At 40.4% G+C, this 15,962-nt stretch overlaps 1 protein-coding gene across 5 annotated transcripts in view; it reads left to right on the top strand.

Annotated features, from left to right (window-relative positions):
- The window catches only part of thrb (thyroid hormone receptor beta), a 58,904-nt gene extending 43,143 nt beyond the window's left edge, over positions 1-15,761 (top strand). For 4 of the 5 annotated variants that reach the window (XM_058046777.1, XM_058046778.1, XM_058046779.1 and 1 more), the window contains 7 exons: positions 619-719; positions 817-964; positions 3,022-3,227; positions 5,863-5,949; positions 8,063-8,209; positions 11,145-11,403; positions 13,033-15,761. In XM_058046777.1, coding sequence (XP_057902760.1) covers positions 619-719; positions 817-964; positions 3,022-3,227; positions 5,863-5,949; positions 8,063-8,209; positions 11,145-11,403; positions 13,033-13,274 — 1,190 coding nt within the window. In that variant the 3' untranslated portion in view covers positions 13,275-15,761. The remainder of the gene's footprint in view (positions 1-618; positions 720-816; positions 965-3,021; positions 3,228-5,862; positions 5,950-8,062; positions 8,210-11,144; positions 11,404-13,032) is intronic. The other variant, XM_058046776.1, reaches the window with a different exon arrangement.
- Positions 15,762-15,962: the final 201 nt, after the last annotated feature.

Genomic DNA, 15,962 nt, shown 5'->3' with positions numbered 1-15,962 from the left:
TACTTTAAGGGAAAAAATAGGCAATTTTACAAGAATAAAAATCAAAATATTGATAGAAAAAAACATTTACTTTAAGGGAAAAAAATAGGCAATTTTACAAGAATAAAATCAAAATATTGATAGAAAAAACATTTACTTTAAGGGAAAAAAATAGGCAATTTTACAAGAATAAAATCAAAATATTGAGAGAAAAAATTTCCCTTCACTTTTACAAGAAATAAATCAAAATATTGAGAAAGAAAAAATACTTTTAAGGGAAAAAATAGGCAATGTTACAAGAATAAATTCAAAATATTGAGAGGAAAAAAAATACTTTAAGGGAAAAAATAGGCAATTTTACAAGAATGAAATCAAAATACTGAGAAAAAGTTTTTAACTTTAAGGGAAAAAATAAACAATTTTACAAGAATAGTTGTACTTTTAGAAAAATTAGGTTACGGCAAAATTTCTTGTATTAAAGCCAAAATATTATGGGAATAAATTCACACTTAAAAAAATGACAAAAAGAAAGTTGAAATAGTTTTGAAAAAAAACAGAAATAAAAAAAATCCAATGTATCCAAATGATGATATTCCTAACCCACTGAGTCATGAGTGATTTTTTTTCCCTCTTCCACAGGGTACATACCAAGTTACCTGGACAAAGACGAGCTATGTGTGGTGTGTGGGGACAGAGCTACCGGCTACCATTATCGCTGTATAACCTGTGAAGGCTGTAAGGTAACCAGCAAGTACCTGAATTTATTCATCAAAGTAAATACCCATTTGTGATGCGTTTCGGGTATTTCTGAGCATATTGGCTGCCTGTGCCGTGTAGGGATTCTTTAGGCGGACAATTCAGAAAAACCTCAACCCAACCTACGCTTGTAAGTACGAGGGGAAATGTGCCATCGACAAAGTGACCAGAAACCAGTGCCAGGAGTGTCGCTTCAAGAAGTGTATATCGGTGGGAATGGCGACAGACTGTAAGTTTTATCACGCATACGTTTGCATACTATACTTTTAATACTACATTCAGCAGAGACCAAGTATATAAGATGAAAGTAGTTGTTCAGTCAAGATGGAGGGATTGGGACTAGTACTACTAGGTGGAACTCTACAAGGGAGTACATACAGTGACTTTTTCCAGGGTGCCAACATTCGAGCTTTTTTTATTTTTGTTAATTTCTGCAAAGTGAGCTGCACGGTGGACGAGTGGTTAGCCCGCAGGCCTCACAGCTAGGAGACCTGAGTTCAATTCCACCCTCGGCCATCTCTGTGTGGGGTTTGCATGTTCTCCCTGTGCATGCGTGGGTTTTCTCCGGTTTCCTCCCACATAGTTTATTTAGTTTATGCTAGAAAAGAACACTAAACTCATCACACAGTAACTTAACACTCCAAAGGTGTACCTAAAAATATACAAAGAAGTACCAATATGAGTTTTTGAAGCATTCTGCTTTGTGTCTGAGCAAAGGACTTAATTGGAGGACATGCGGCATAGATAGTGGTTAGTGCGCAGGCCACACAACTAGGAGACCCGAGTTCAATTCCTCCCTCAGTTTGCATGTTCTCCCCGTGCATGCGTGGGTTTTCTTTTCCGGGTACTCCGGTTTCCTCCCACATTCCAAAAACATGTCTATGTCTAATAGTTTATTTAGTTTATGCTTGAAAAAAAAACACTAAACTCATCACACAGTAACTTAACACTCCAAAGGTGTACCTAAAAATATACAAAGAAGTACCAATATGAGTTTTGAAGCATTCTGCATTGTGTCTGAGCAAAGCAGTTCATTGGAGGACATGCGGCATAGAAAGTGGTTAGTGCGCAGGCCACACAGCTAGGAGACCCGAGTTCAATTCCACCCCCAGTTTGCATGTTCTCCCCGTGCATGCGTGGGTTTTCTCCGGGTACTCTGGTTTCCTCCCACATTCCAAAAACATGTCTATGTCTAATAGTTTATTTAGTTTATGCTTGGAAAAAACACTAAACTCATCACACAGTAACTTAACACTCCAAAGGTGTACCTAAAAATATACAAAGAAGTACCAATATGAGTTTTGAAGTTTCCCATTCTGCATTGTGTCTGAGCAAAGCAGTTCATTGGAGGACATGCGGCATAGAAAGTGGTTAGTGCGCAGGCCACACAGCTAGGAAACCCGAGTTCAATTCCACCCTCAGTTTGCCTGTTCTCCCCATGCATGCCTGGGTTTTCTCTAGGTACTCCGGTTTCCTCGCACATTCCAAAAACATGTCTATGTCTAATAGTTTATTTAGTTTATGCTTGAAAAAAAACACTAAACTCATCACACAGTAACTTAACACTCCGATGGTGTACCTAAAAATATACAAAGAAGTACCAATATGAGTTTTGAGGTTTCCCATTCTGCATTGTGTCTGAGCAAAGCAGTTCATTGCAGAACTGTGGTTAGTGCGCAGGCCACACAACTAGGAGACCCGAGTTCAATTCCACCCTCGGCCAGTTTGCATATTCTCCCCGTGCATGCGTGGGTTTTCTCCGGGTACTCTGGTTTCCTCCCACATTCCAAAAACATGTCTATGTCTAATAGTTTATTTAGTTTATGCTTGGAAAAAGCACTAAACTCATCACACAGTAACTTAACACTCCAAAGGTGTACCTAAAAATATACAAAGAAGTACCAATATGAGTTTTGAAGCATTCTGCATTGTGTCTGAGCAAAGCAGTTCATTGGAGGACATGCGGCATAGAAAGTGGTTAGTGCGCAGGCCACACAGCTAGGAGACCCGAGTTCAATTCCCCCCATTCCCTTCCAGATATACTTTTTACATCATTAAAGCCCTCTACACATGAAATAACACCCCTATGTGTTTCGGTGCTATGATATCTGAGTGGGGTCTTACAGTAAGTGAGCAACATTAGCTCATGTTATGGATTTTTATTCGGAATTATTGTGCCTGTTGTGAGAATTCAAATCTACAATAAAAAGTCTGGTGCTTGTGTGTCTCAGCCAACATTACCGTAACATGACTGTATGTTTTGTCTTACCCTGTTCCCCCCCTTAGTGGTGTTGGATGAGGGCAAGAGGCTCGCCAAGCGGAAACTCATTGAGGAGAACCGCGAGCGCCGTCGCAAGGAAGAACTCCAGAAAACCGTGTGGGATCGACTGGATCCCACGCAGGAAGAGTGGGACCTGATCCACATGGTCACCGAGGCCCATATGGCCACAAACGCCCAGGGAAACCACTGGAAGCAGAAGCGGAAATTCTTGGTGAGATAATGCGTTTTTTTTTTCTCGTTGTCATTATTCAGCTATCACTGTTTTGTTTGCACTGCACCCCCCCCCTCCCCACCCTCACCCCCACGCCATGCTCCTCCCACGACAGTTCCACTATTACCTGTGTTAATTTTGTCAATATGTCTTTGTTATATCCTTGTAGAGTGGGGAGAATTACCTGAATGATGGAGAGAAAAAAAAGTGTGCTCTCAGCGCAGCAGCATTCCTTTATCATGAAACCTTTTATTCTTCACCTCTTTCTTGCCCAGCGTAGACACTAACATGAATAACTTGCTTTTTTTTCACGCTTCTTTTCTTATTTTTTTTTATTTTTTTCATTGTTTGCTCGTTTGCCCGTACAGAAATTCACACAGCTTTTTGGACTAGCTCTTTTTCACTCTGTGGAAAGCATCATTTTCTGTCTGAATTGCAGTTCTCTCTCTCTGTCTCTCTCTCTCTCTCTCTCTCTCTCTCTCTCTCTGTCGAGCACTTGAGGGGTTTTGTGGACCTGCTTATGTTCAAACAGTGATACAGTAATCCCTCGTTTATCACGGTTAATTCGAACGTGGTGAGTGAAGTTCTGCCACATAGAATTCATTCATTCATTTTCTAAAATTGCCTATTTTTTTCCATTAAAGTAAATTTTTTTTCTCTCAATTTTTTGATTTTATTCTTGTAAAATTGCCTATTTTTTCCCTTAAAGTAAATTTTTTTTTCTCTCAATTTTTTGATTTTATTCTTGTAAAATTGCCTATTTTTTCCCTTAAAGTAATTTTTTTTTCTCTCAATTTTTTGATTTTATTCTTGTAAAATTGCCTATTTTTTCCCTTAAAGTAATTTTTTTTTCTCTCAATTTTTTGATTTTATTCTTGTAAAATTGCCTATTTTTTCCCTTAAAGTAATTTTTTTTTCTCAATTTTTTGATTTTATTCTTGTAAAATTGCCTATTTTTTCCCTTAAAGTAAATTTTTTTTCTCTCAATTTTTTGATTTTATTCTTGTAAAATTGCCTATTTTTTCCCTTAAAGTAAATTTTTTTTTCTCAATTTTTTGATTTTATTCTTGTAAAATTGCCTATTTTTTCCCTTAAAGTAATTACTGCTAATTTTTCAATTTTTTTGTATTTGTAAACAAAAGGTACACCCTGGACTGGTGGCCAGCCAATCACAGGGCACATATAGACAAACAACCATTCACACTCACATTCATACCTATGGACAATTTGGAGTGGCTAATTAACCTAGCATGTTTTTGGAATGTGAGAGGAAGTACCCGGAGAAAACCCACGCATGCACGGAGAGAACATGCAAACTCCACACAGAGTGGAATTTAACCCGGGCCTCCTAGCTGTGAGATCTGCGTGTTAACCACTAGACCACCATGCAGCCCCTAAATAGAATTCCTTATATTAAAATAGAATATTTTCATCGTTGGATCATTGGAAAGCACCTTCTAAATATAATTATTAGAGCCCTCTAGACATTAAGTAACACCCCTATAGTCAACTTTACACTCATATAACCCAATATTCATTCATTTATTTTCTACCGCTTTTCCTAACAAGGGTCGCGGGGGGTGCTGGAGCCTATCCCAGCTGTCTTTGGGCGAGAGGTGGGGTACACCCTGGACTGGTGGCCAGCCAATCACAGGTCACATATAGACAAACAACCATTCACACTCACATTCATACAATTTGGAGTCAATTAACCTAGCATGTTTTTGGAATGTGGGAGGAAACCGGAGTACCCGGAGTAAACATGCGAAACTCCACACAGAGATGGCCGAGGGTGGAATTGAACTCGGGTCTCCTAGCTGTGAGGTCTGCGCGCTAACCACTAGTCCGCCATGCAGCCTCTACATAGAATTCCTTATATTAAAATGGAATATTTTCATCATTGGATCATAGGAAACCACCTTCTAAGTATAATTATTAGAGCCCTCTAGACATTAAGTAACACCCCTATAGTCACCTCTACACTCATATAACCCAATATAATAGACATAATAAGAGTCATTGGGAGACTTTCTTGTTATTCTGTACAGTAATTCCTTCTTTACCGACACCTCACAATGTCTTTGAATGCATCATACAAGGTGGGCCAAAAAAATTGACAGTATTTTAAATGCAATTAGCTTGAAAAATAATAAGTTTAGCTCAATGAAAATGAACAGTTTAGGCGTTGAATATCACAAGTTTATTATGGGAGCGATTTTCATAAGTGTTCAGTATGCACTGGACAAAACATTAAATATTAAATATTGATTTGTTCATATACATTCAGTGACAATTGGAGGTTATTTCAAGAATTGCCCAAATTATTATGTTTTCGGGACACTTTTATGCTTGAAAATTATTCATTTAGGCCAAAAATATGTAACACTTCTAAACGAATAATAGGCTGCGTTCAATGACAAAATTGATGATCAATTTTTTTTTATTTTTAAAAGCCGCGAAATTGGAAGTGCAAAAGTAGCGAGGGATTACTGTCCACATCTTAAGCTTCTGTCCTCATCTGTTTTATATCTTGCACAATCTTTTATCTGTCTTTTGTTTTAACATGTGTTCTTTTTAGTTAGCTTGCTCCAGGTTCTCCATTGAAACTTCACAATTCCTGTTGATTATCCAACAGGTCGAGGAAACAATGCTTCTTAATGAAATAACATGTAATTTATTCTATACTTCTGACCAGAGTGCAGCAGGGGTGAAGGAAACTAAGGTATGACTTACCACGTGCGCTCGTTTTACACAGTACAGTGGCGTCCCCGTTACTCGCCGGCGAATAGCAAATAAATGCAAGTAATGTCTAATTTTGACACTTTATTAAAGCCTGGCTATGCTAGCTCGCGCGTCCTCACTCCAAACTCCCGATTTCTGATCAGTATTTGCAATAAAAGTGATCCTACCCTTTCTCTCTTTTATTGCTGTTGTTGACTCGTGACAAAGGACGCCATCAAGCTAAATGCATACAGTAAAGTAAACAGCAAACATTATGGTATGAAATGTAAAGGTACTCACCACTAATGAAGCCAAGGGTGTCCAAACTTTTTCCTTCGAGGGCAACTTAGTGAAAAATCAAAGAATGTATGTCTTTGTTTTTTTTTTCCATTATTACATTATGTATTTCAGCTTTGTAATATTGGTGAAAAAGCCTATCATTAGTATCAACTTTTTCTCTTTAAATTATGTTTTTTGCAATGTTTTTTTTTCATTTTTTGCTGTTTTCAAATTTTTTTTCAAAATAATAATAAAAAATCATAATAATTTTCAAAATAATTCTAAATTTATTTATTTATTTTTGAAATTTTATGACTTTTTTTTAATTCCCATAATATTTTATTTATACTTTTTGGGGGACTTTTTGTTTTGTCTATCATTATATTTTGATATTTTTTCAGTAATTTGTCAACTTTGCGCTCCTAAAAAAAGTTTTTTCCTCAGAATATGACAACTTTATTCCAGTTAAGTGACATGTTTTTTCTTGTGATATTATTACGTCTTCAAAAAACTTAGCAACTTCCTTTTGTTTTGTGTATTTTGTGTAATATTATGACTTTAGAAAGTAGCACCTTTTTTTTTTTAATATTTCAACTTTATGCTTGTAAAAATGACATGTTTTTTCCTCGGAATATTATGACTTTATTCTTGTAAAATGACTTTTTTTCTCATAGTATTATGATTTTATTCCCATAATATTTTGACTTTATTTTTGTTGTATTATAGCTTTTTCCAACCTCATTTTCCAAAATGAGCAACTTTATTTGTATTTTATTTTTATTTTTTATGCGTATTTTTTGTTTTGTCTTGCTTCTTGTAATATTACAACTTTAGAAAATATATATTTTTTCTTTAACATTTAAGCTTTATGCTTCTAAAAATTAGGCGTTTTTTTTCTCTGAATTTTTCAATTTTTTTCTCGATAAATGACCTTTTTTCCCCTATAACATGACAATATTATGAATTTATTATTATTATTTATTGTTACTATTTCATTTTTTCAGTTGTGCAGTGGGCCAATAAAAAAACCCCACTGTGGGCCGGTAATGGCCCCTGGGATGCAGTTTGGACACCCCTGGTGAAGTCATCAGGCTTGCACTACAACCATGCTTCGGTCTGTTCCTGGGGGGGGGGGGGGGGGGGGGGGGTATGCGATTTTCCATCATATATTAAGTTACAGTAAAAAAAAAAAAAAAATACATTCGACCAAAATATGAAATTTTGTGCGGGGATCCACTGTACATGTGTTAATAATAATAATAATACATTTATTGGTATACATCGTCTATAATACTCTATGTGTACATTAAACTATAGACATGAATGAATGCATCAGTTAATATACAGTACAATGGGGAAAATAAGTATTTCATCTCATTTTGTAACTATAATAACATACACCTGTTACCACCATGGGCAAGACCAAAGAGCCGACATCAGAGACAAGATTGTAGACCTGAACAAGATAGAAATGAGAAAGGACGGTAGGGTAAAAATGATTTTGAGGAAGGTAAGGGAGCAGCCCGCAATGATAACGAATGAACCGGTTTATGATGTCAAGGGAGTTGGGAGCACCATCGGCAAGAACAGCATTAGTGAGACATTTTATTGTAAAGGGTTGAGATCCTGCGGTGTCTGAACGTTTGACATGAAAACACCTGAATGAATCCTGCAAGACTTCGGAGCCAAAATTGAACTCTTTGGCATCAAACGGACTTATTTTCCTCATTGTTTACATAGTAGAACATCAAGCCTTTAGCGTTTAACGAGTGTTCATGCTAGTTGATAATTGTTTGTATTTGCGTACACATTACATTTCCTTCTTTTCTTTCCAGCCTACCAATATTGGTCACTCATCGACGGTGAATAGCTCTGAAGGAAACAAAGTGGACTTAGAGGCTTTCAGCCAGTTTACAAAAATTATCACCCCTGCCATAACCAGAGTGGTGGACTTTGCCAAAAAACTACCTATGTTTTGTGAGGTATGTGTCCAAGGACGTTATTGTTTACATGCGTGGAAAATTGCATGCGCTTCCATTTGCCAAATGTTATATTTTTGGTTTGAATTTTACCGCACATTTAACGTAAAAACTACACAGTTTTATTACATTGCTTATGATTTTCTACAGATTTGCATTTTTTCGTAATGCTAATTCTTATTTACCGTAAATTAACCGTGTCCCGGAAGCACTCGTGTAGCCGCAGACCGTAATGCTACCACAACCAAGAGAGCGGGTCTTCAGAACATCACCTTACATGTTGGAATACATCTTTCTAAACAATTAACCATAGATGCCGGCTGCACGAGTGACGCCACAACCATAGGACATGTTGGAATTTTTCTTGCCCAAAATGAACCACAGCTCATCGGTGCGAGCAACACCTGTGCTGCCTGAGAGTCGGACGCTACCACCGCCAAGCGAGTGGATATTCTGAATGTCACAGTACATATTGGAATTCATCTTTCCCCGATGCCAGCAGCACTCGTGCAGCCCGAGACCATGATGCTACCACCATCAAAGGAGCCGCGCTTTAGTATGTCACATTACATGTTGGAAGTCATTTTTACCGTAAATGAACGGCGTCCCCGGTACCGGAAGCACTCGTGTAGCCGCAGACCTTGACACTACCACCACCTAGAGAGCAGGTCTTCAGAACATCACCTTACGTGTTGGAATAGATCTATCTAAACAACGGACCATAGATGCCGGCTGCACGAGTGACGCCACTACCACAGGACATGTTGGAATTCATCTTGCCCAAAATGAACCACAGCTCATCGGTGCCAGCAACACAGTCCATATTGGAATTCATCTTTCCCCAACGCCAGCAGCACTCGTGCAGCCCGAGACCATGATGCTACCACCATCAAGGGAGCCGCGCTTTAGTATGTCACATTACATGTTGGAAGTCATTTTTACCGTGAATGAACGGCGTCCCCGGTACCGGAAGCACTCGTGTAGCCGCAGACCTTGACACTACCACCACCTAGAGAGCAGGTCTTCAGAACATCACCTTACGTGTTGGAATAGATCTATCTAAACAACGGACCATAGATGCCGGCTGCACGAGTGACGCCACTACCACAGGACATGTTGGAATTCATCTTGCCCAAAATGAACCACAGCTCATCGGTGCCAGCAACACAGTCCATATTGGAATTCATCTTTCCCCGATGCCAGCAGCACTCGTGCAGCCCGAGACCATGATGCTACCACCATCAAGGGAGCCGCGCTTTAGTATGTCACATTACATGTTGGAAGTCATTTTTACCGTAAATGAACGGCGTCCCCGGTACCGGAAGCACTCGTGTAGCCGCAGACCTTGACACTACCACCACCAAGAGAGCGAGTCTTCAGAACATCACCTTACGCGTTGGAATACATCTTTTTAAACAATGAACCATAGATGCCGGCTGCACGAGTGACGCCACTACCACAGGACATGTTGGAATTCATCTTGCCCAAAATGAACCACAGCTCATCGGTGCCAGCAACACAGTCCATATTGGAATTCATCTTTCCCCAACGCCAGCAGCACTCGTGCAGCCCCAGACTATAATGCTACCACCATCAAGGGAGCGGCGCTTTAGAATGTCATATTACATGTTGGAAGTCATTTTTACCGTAAATGAACGGCGTCCCCGGTACCGGAAGCACTCGTGTAGCCGCAGACCTTGACACTACCACCACCAAGAGAGCGGGTCTTCAGAACATCACCTTATGTATTGGAATACATCTTTCTAAACAATGAACCATAGATGCCGGCTGCACGAGTGACGCCACAACCATAGGACATGTTGGAATTCATCTTGCCCAAAAATGAACCACAGCTCATCGGTGCCAGCAACACAGTCCATATTGGAATTCATCTTTCCTCGACGCCAGCAGCACTCGTGCAGCCCCAGACCATGATGCTACCACCATCAAGGGAGCCGCGCTTTAGAATGTCACATTACATGTTGGAAGTCATTTTTACCGTAAATGAACGGCGTCCCCGGTACCGGAAGCACTCGTGTAGCCGCAGACCTTGTCACTACCACTACCAAGAGAGTCTTCAGAACATCACCTTACGTATTGGAATACATCTTTCTAAACAACGAACCATAGATGCCGGCTGCACGAGTGACGCCACTACCACAGAACATGTTGGAATTCGTGTTGCCCAAAAATGAACCACAGCTCACACGTGCCAGCCACACTTGTGCAGCCGCAGAGCCGGACGCTACCACCGGCAAGGGAGTGGCTCTTGAAAATATCACGGTAGATGTCGGAATTCATCTTTCCCGAAAATGAACCACAGTTTTTCAGTGTTGGCAGCACTCGTGCAGCCGGGCAGACCCTTGACGCTACAACCACCAAGACATTAGCTCTTGTGTCTGTAGTGTTATTACATTGCTCATGATTTTTTTACAGTTTAGCATTTTTCGTAATGCTAATTCTTTTTGATGTTTTTTTTTTCAACCGATTCAAATCGTTCCAACGCCAAAACATTCACCTCAATCAAAACATTCCGGTTATCAATTTTCCACATTCCAAAAAAATTAAAAAAATTGCATTATATGTACTTTTCGAAAATAAAAACACTTTTTTTAATCTTTACTTTTTTTGACTTTTATTTAACCTACAAATGTGTCGGATCAAACAATACAAAAAAAAACGAAAACACTGTTTTACATGAAAAATTCATTAAGTTTTTCATTTTTCCTAATGCTAATTCCTGTGGAATTTTGACGACTTCCACATTTTTCTAATGATTCACATTTTCCAGATTCAAAACAAACTGTTTCTGTAATTCCACATTTTCCATGACGAAATTTCGATTTTTTTTTTCCAGTTCCACGTGTCTCACATCCTCATTCAAAGACATTCAGTTTTCCGACTCAGATTCCTAACGTCTTTGTCCTGTCTTCTCCAGCTGCCATGTGAAGACCAGATCATCCTGCTGAAAGGCTGCTGCATGGAGATCATGTCCCTGCGAGCCGCTGTTCGCTACGATCCGGAGAGCGAGACCCTCACCTTAAACGGAGAGATGGCGGTCACGCGAGGTCAGCTTAAGAACGGAGGCCTGGGCGTCGTGTCGGATGCGATTTTCGACCTCGGCGTATCCCTGTCGTCTTTTAACTTGGATGATTCCGAGGTGGCTCTTCTACAGGCGGTCATTCTGCTTTCATCTGGTGAGTTAGTATTTGGAAAATATCATAGACGTGTTGTTGATTATTGGGCACCGTCATCCGTTATTCCGATATTTTGGCTGTTGGCTAAAAATATCTGTTTGGCTATTGTTTTTTTGTTGGGAATTTTTGCTAATAGTATTTAGCATTGATTTTCGTACACGTTTCGATTTCTGTACAATATTGCACAGAACATTAAAATAAGGCTTCGCTCATCACATTTTTCCAAAATAAATCATCAATCAATAAATGATTCTCATTGGGTAAAGGTCACTATAGGGGTGTTATATTTCATTTGGAAGATCGGTTTTCCATTTATTCCATTTATAAATTAAAAATCCTACAAAATTTGTGGTTGTTTCCGAACCAATGAATCACACTTACTGAGGGATTATTGTTGTATGGAACTATGAAATGAAATTCCGAGGAATCAATCAGAATTTTATGCTCCCAATTTCAATATCGATCATCCAAGACTATTTCCGAATGACCTTTCAGAAAACAATGGTATGTATTAAGGATCGACCATCGATACATCGGCCGGTCGATATATCGGGCCGATATTTGCGTTTTTTTCCTGGTATCGGTATCGGCCGATCGGCGCGTGGGTTCGCCGATGTATTTTTCCACCGCATGATTTAAAGTCAGGCATCTGCCGGGGCAGCTTTATGTCGGCCCAAGTGTCAGTATCTGGTACTGGCACACGGGGGCATGATACTGGGCCTGATACCAGACAAACCATGTGATGATCTTATTATCACGTACTATTTAATCATGAGCTTATGATCACGTACTATTTAATCAAAATACCATTTTGTTTCCAGAAAATGTTCAGTTTATTACATGTATTATATCTAAACAGTGTAAACACAACAATTGCAAAAATATTTCAATAATAATATTTTATCAACAGTCTTATCTTATCAATGTCTGACAATTAAAGTTCCATTATTCAAGTTTTTTGGTGACTGGAGAAGCACTAGGCACTAAGCACTCGTGTGCTGTTCTCTGATTGGTTGTTTCACGGGCACGATACCAGAGCAGCGCGCTCTGAGTGGACAGCTACGGAGGCTGATACTGGACATGGTTAAACTCTATATTTTATCTTTGACACAGTATCATTTCGGCCTTTTCCCGTATCGTTCATGGGCGGTTTCTAGGGTACAGGGACAATTAATACTGTAGTATGTGATAAAAAGCAGTATCGGCCACAAATATCGGCCCAAGCAAAATCGGCCAACAGCTAAGGGTGATGGAAAAAAATCCATCACATGCTTTTCCAAGGAAATTGGTCAATTTTGATCGGTGGCCGATGGACGATTGTTATCAGAATCAGAATCAGAAAAGGGTTTATTGCCAGGTATGATCAAACACAGACTAGGAATTTTTTTTTGGTGAAGTAGGTGCAGACACATCTGTTAAAAAAGAATGAAAAATACAAAATATACAGAATAAACAGTATAAATATATGTATATGTCTGTTTTTTATTTGTTATTCCGGAAGTGCAGTCTGATTGTTTTTCCTAAAAGTCCAAAATGTGATTTAATGTTTTCCAAAGCTAACATTCCTTTGGTGGAAGCAAAGATAAGACTTCCCAACTCTCTTATCCTTGTTTTTTTTTTTTTTCTCAGATCGACCGGGTTTGAGTAGCGTGGTGCAAATCGAGCGATGCCAAGAGGAGTTCCTGTTGGCGTTTGAACATTACATCAACTACCGCAAACACAAGCTAGCTCACTTCTGGCCCAAGCTGCTCATGAAGGTGACTGACCTGCGAATGATCGGCGCCTGCCATGCCAGCCGATTCCTTCACATGAAAGTCGAGTGTCCGACCGAGTTATTCCCACCGCTCTTCCTGGAGGTCTTTGAGGACTGACCGGGTGGATTTTAAATGACATTTTTTTTTTGCGTGTGCATGTACTGTATGTGTGTGTGTGTGTGTGCCTCCGTCACCACGTGGACACCCAAACGCGGGTCTTTTCGACGCCACCCTTCGGATAAGCGCGACCGAATGTCACAGCATTCCGTAGCTTACCAGTATTCTGTGGTTTCAGTTTTTTTTCACTTTTACTTTGTTGTTGTTGTGATCTCACCCTGACGTCTCCGATCTCGCCGATTGGTGGAAATGCATTGCTGATTGGACATTACGGGAAAAACGGTCATACGGTGATACCTCAGTTTTCGTTCAACAGGTACTGCCAAAAAAAACAGATCTCTCAAAAGTGAGTACACGCTCCTCACATTTTAGCAACCATTTCTTTACATCTTTGTCACCCAGGAGGAAGTAAACGTAGATATTCCTTAGACCATGACGCTACCACCGCCACGGGAGAAGATATTCGGAATGTTTCCCCGATGCCAGCAGCACTCGTGCAGCCCCAGACCATGACGCTACCACCGTTAAGGGAGAAGATATTCGGAATGTCACAGTACATATTGGAATTCAACTTTACCCGATGCCAGCAGCACTCGTGCAGCCCCAGACCATGACGCTACCACCGTTAAGGGAGAAGATATTCGGAATGTCACAGTACATATTGGAATTCATCTTTCCCCGATGCCAGCAGCACTCGTGCAGCCTCAGACCGTGACGGTACCACCACCAAGGGAGAAAATATTCGGAATGTCACAGTACATATTGGAATTCATCTTTCCCCGATGCCAGCAGCACTCGTGCAGCCCCAGACCGTGACGCTACCACCACCACGGGAGAAGATATTCGGAATGTCACAGTACATATTGGAATTCATCTTTCTCCGATGCCAGCAGCACTCGTGCAGCCCCAGACCATGACGCTACCACCACCAGGGGAGAATGTCACATTAGATGTTGGAAATAATTTTTACCGTAAATTAACCGCACCCTGGAAGCAACAATGAACCATACATGCCGGCTGCACGAGTGACGCCACTACCACAGGACATGTTGCCCCAATGCCAGCAGCACTCGTGCAGCCCCAGACCATGACGCTACCACCCCCAGGGGAGAAGCCCTTTAGAATGTCGCATTACATTTTGGAAATCATTTTTACCATAAATTAACCGTGTCCTGGAAGCACTCGTGCAGCCCCAGACCATGACGTTACCACCACCAGGGGAGAGGCCCTTTAGAATGTCACATTACATGTTGGAAATCATTTTTAATTAACTGCGTCCCGGAAGCACTCGTGTAGCCACAGACCGTAATGCTACCACCGCCAAGAGAGCGGGTCTTCAGAACATCACCTTAAGTGTTGAAGTACATCTTTCTAAACAATGAACCATGGATGCCGGCTGCACGAGTGACACCACTACCACAGGACATATTGGAATTCATCTTGCCCAAAAATGAACCACAGCTCATCGGTGCCAGCAACACTTGTGCAGCCACAGAGCCGGATGCTACCACCGGCAAGGAAATGTCACAGTACATGTCGGAATTCATCTTTCCCCAAAAATTGAACCTGCATCTCCCCAGTGCTGGCAGCACTCGTGCAGCCGCAGACCCTTGACGCAACAACTACCAAGACATTAGCTCTTCAGAACGTTGGATTTCATCTTGCCTGAAAATGGACCTCAGCTCCATGGTGTAGGCAGCACTCGTGCAGCTGCAGCCAGTGATGCTACCACCACCAAAGGGACCAGCAATTCCGAATCAGCTCTTCACATGTCAACTTTCCCCAAAAAATGAACCTGCAGTTCCCCAGTGCTGACAGCACTCGTGCACCACCATGCTTGACGGTAAGCAAGACCATCAACTAAACTACATCTTGTGCTCCATTCAGATTCAATGCTGTCATGGAAATGGTTGCTAAAGTGTAGGAGTTGTGCTAACCTACAACATTGACACTGTTTAGTAATAATACAAAGGTTTTGTCTTTAAATATTTTTAAAAATACACAAAATGACAAAAGTGGATGGCTAAACTGCTGTTCAACGATACCGGGGTCATGTGACACGGTAGTTTTACAAGGTCATTCTCGATTTCATTCTACAGTCAATGGCTGTATGTTGAGGTATTCAGAGGGGACGCTAAATGTACACTGTTATCCAAGCTGTACACCATCATTTGTAGTATTTAAGCCGTACCGGACAATAAGCCCCACAGGTCCGCAACATAAAATGCCATATTATGTAACGTGCACGAGTGCGTGAGGACCAGGTCGCTCTTTATGTTACAGGAGCCAATGATCGAAGAAAAAAAAATATGGGTTAATTCATCACACAGCAACTTAACACTCAAAAGGATAACTAAGAAATATAGCCTCTGTCCACCAGAGGGAGCCTTCAACATTTGACAGGGAAGTTACTCGTTATTCCTAATAAATACAGGATCCAATGATAGAAGAAAAAAAAATGGGTTAAATCATCACACAGCAATTTAACACTCAAAAGGATAGCTAAGAAACATAGCCTGTGTCCACCAGAGGGAGCCTTCAACATTTGATAGGGAATTTACTCGTTATTCCTAATAAATACAGGAGCCAATGATCGAAGAAAAAATAGATGGGTTAATACATCACACAGCAACTTAACACTCAAAAGGATAGCTACGAAATATAGCCCATGTCCACCAGAGTTAGCCT

This window comes from Doryrhamphus excisus, chromosome 14 (assembly GCF_030265055.1).
Source record: "Doryrhamphus excisus isolate RoL2022-K1 chromosome 14, RoL_Dexc_1.0, whole genome shotgun sequence".
NCBI classification, from domain to species: Eukaryota; Metazoa; Chordata; class Actinopteri; order Syngnathiformes; family Syngnathidae; genus Doryrhamphus; species Doryrhamphus excisus.
The sequence above is the reverse complement of the archived record's forward strand: the minus strand, read 5'-3'. Positions and strand labels throughout refer to the sequence as shown.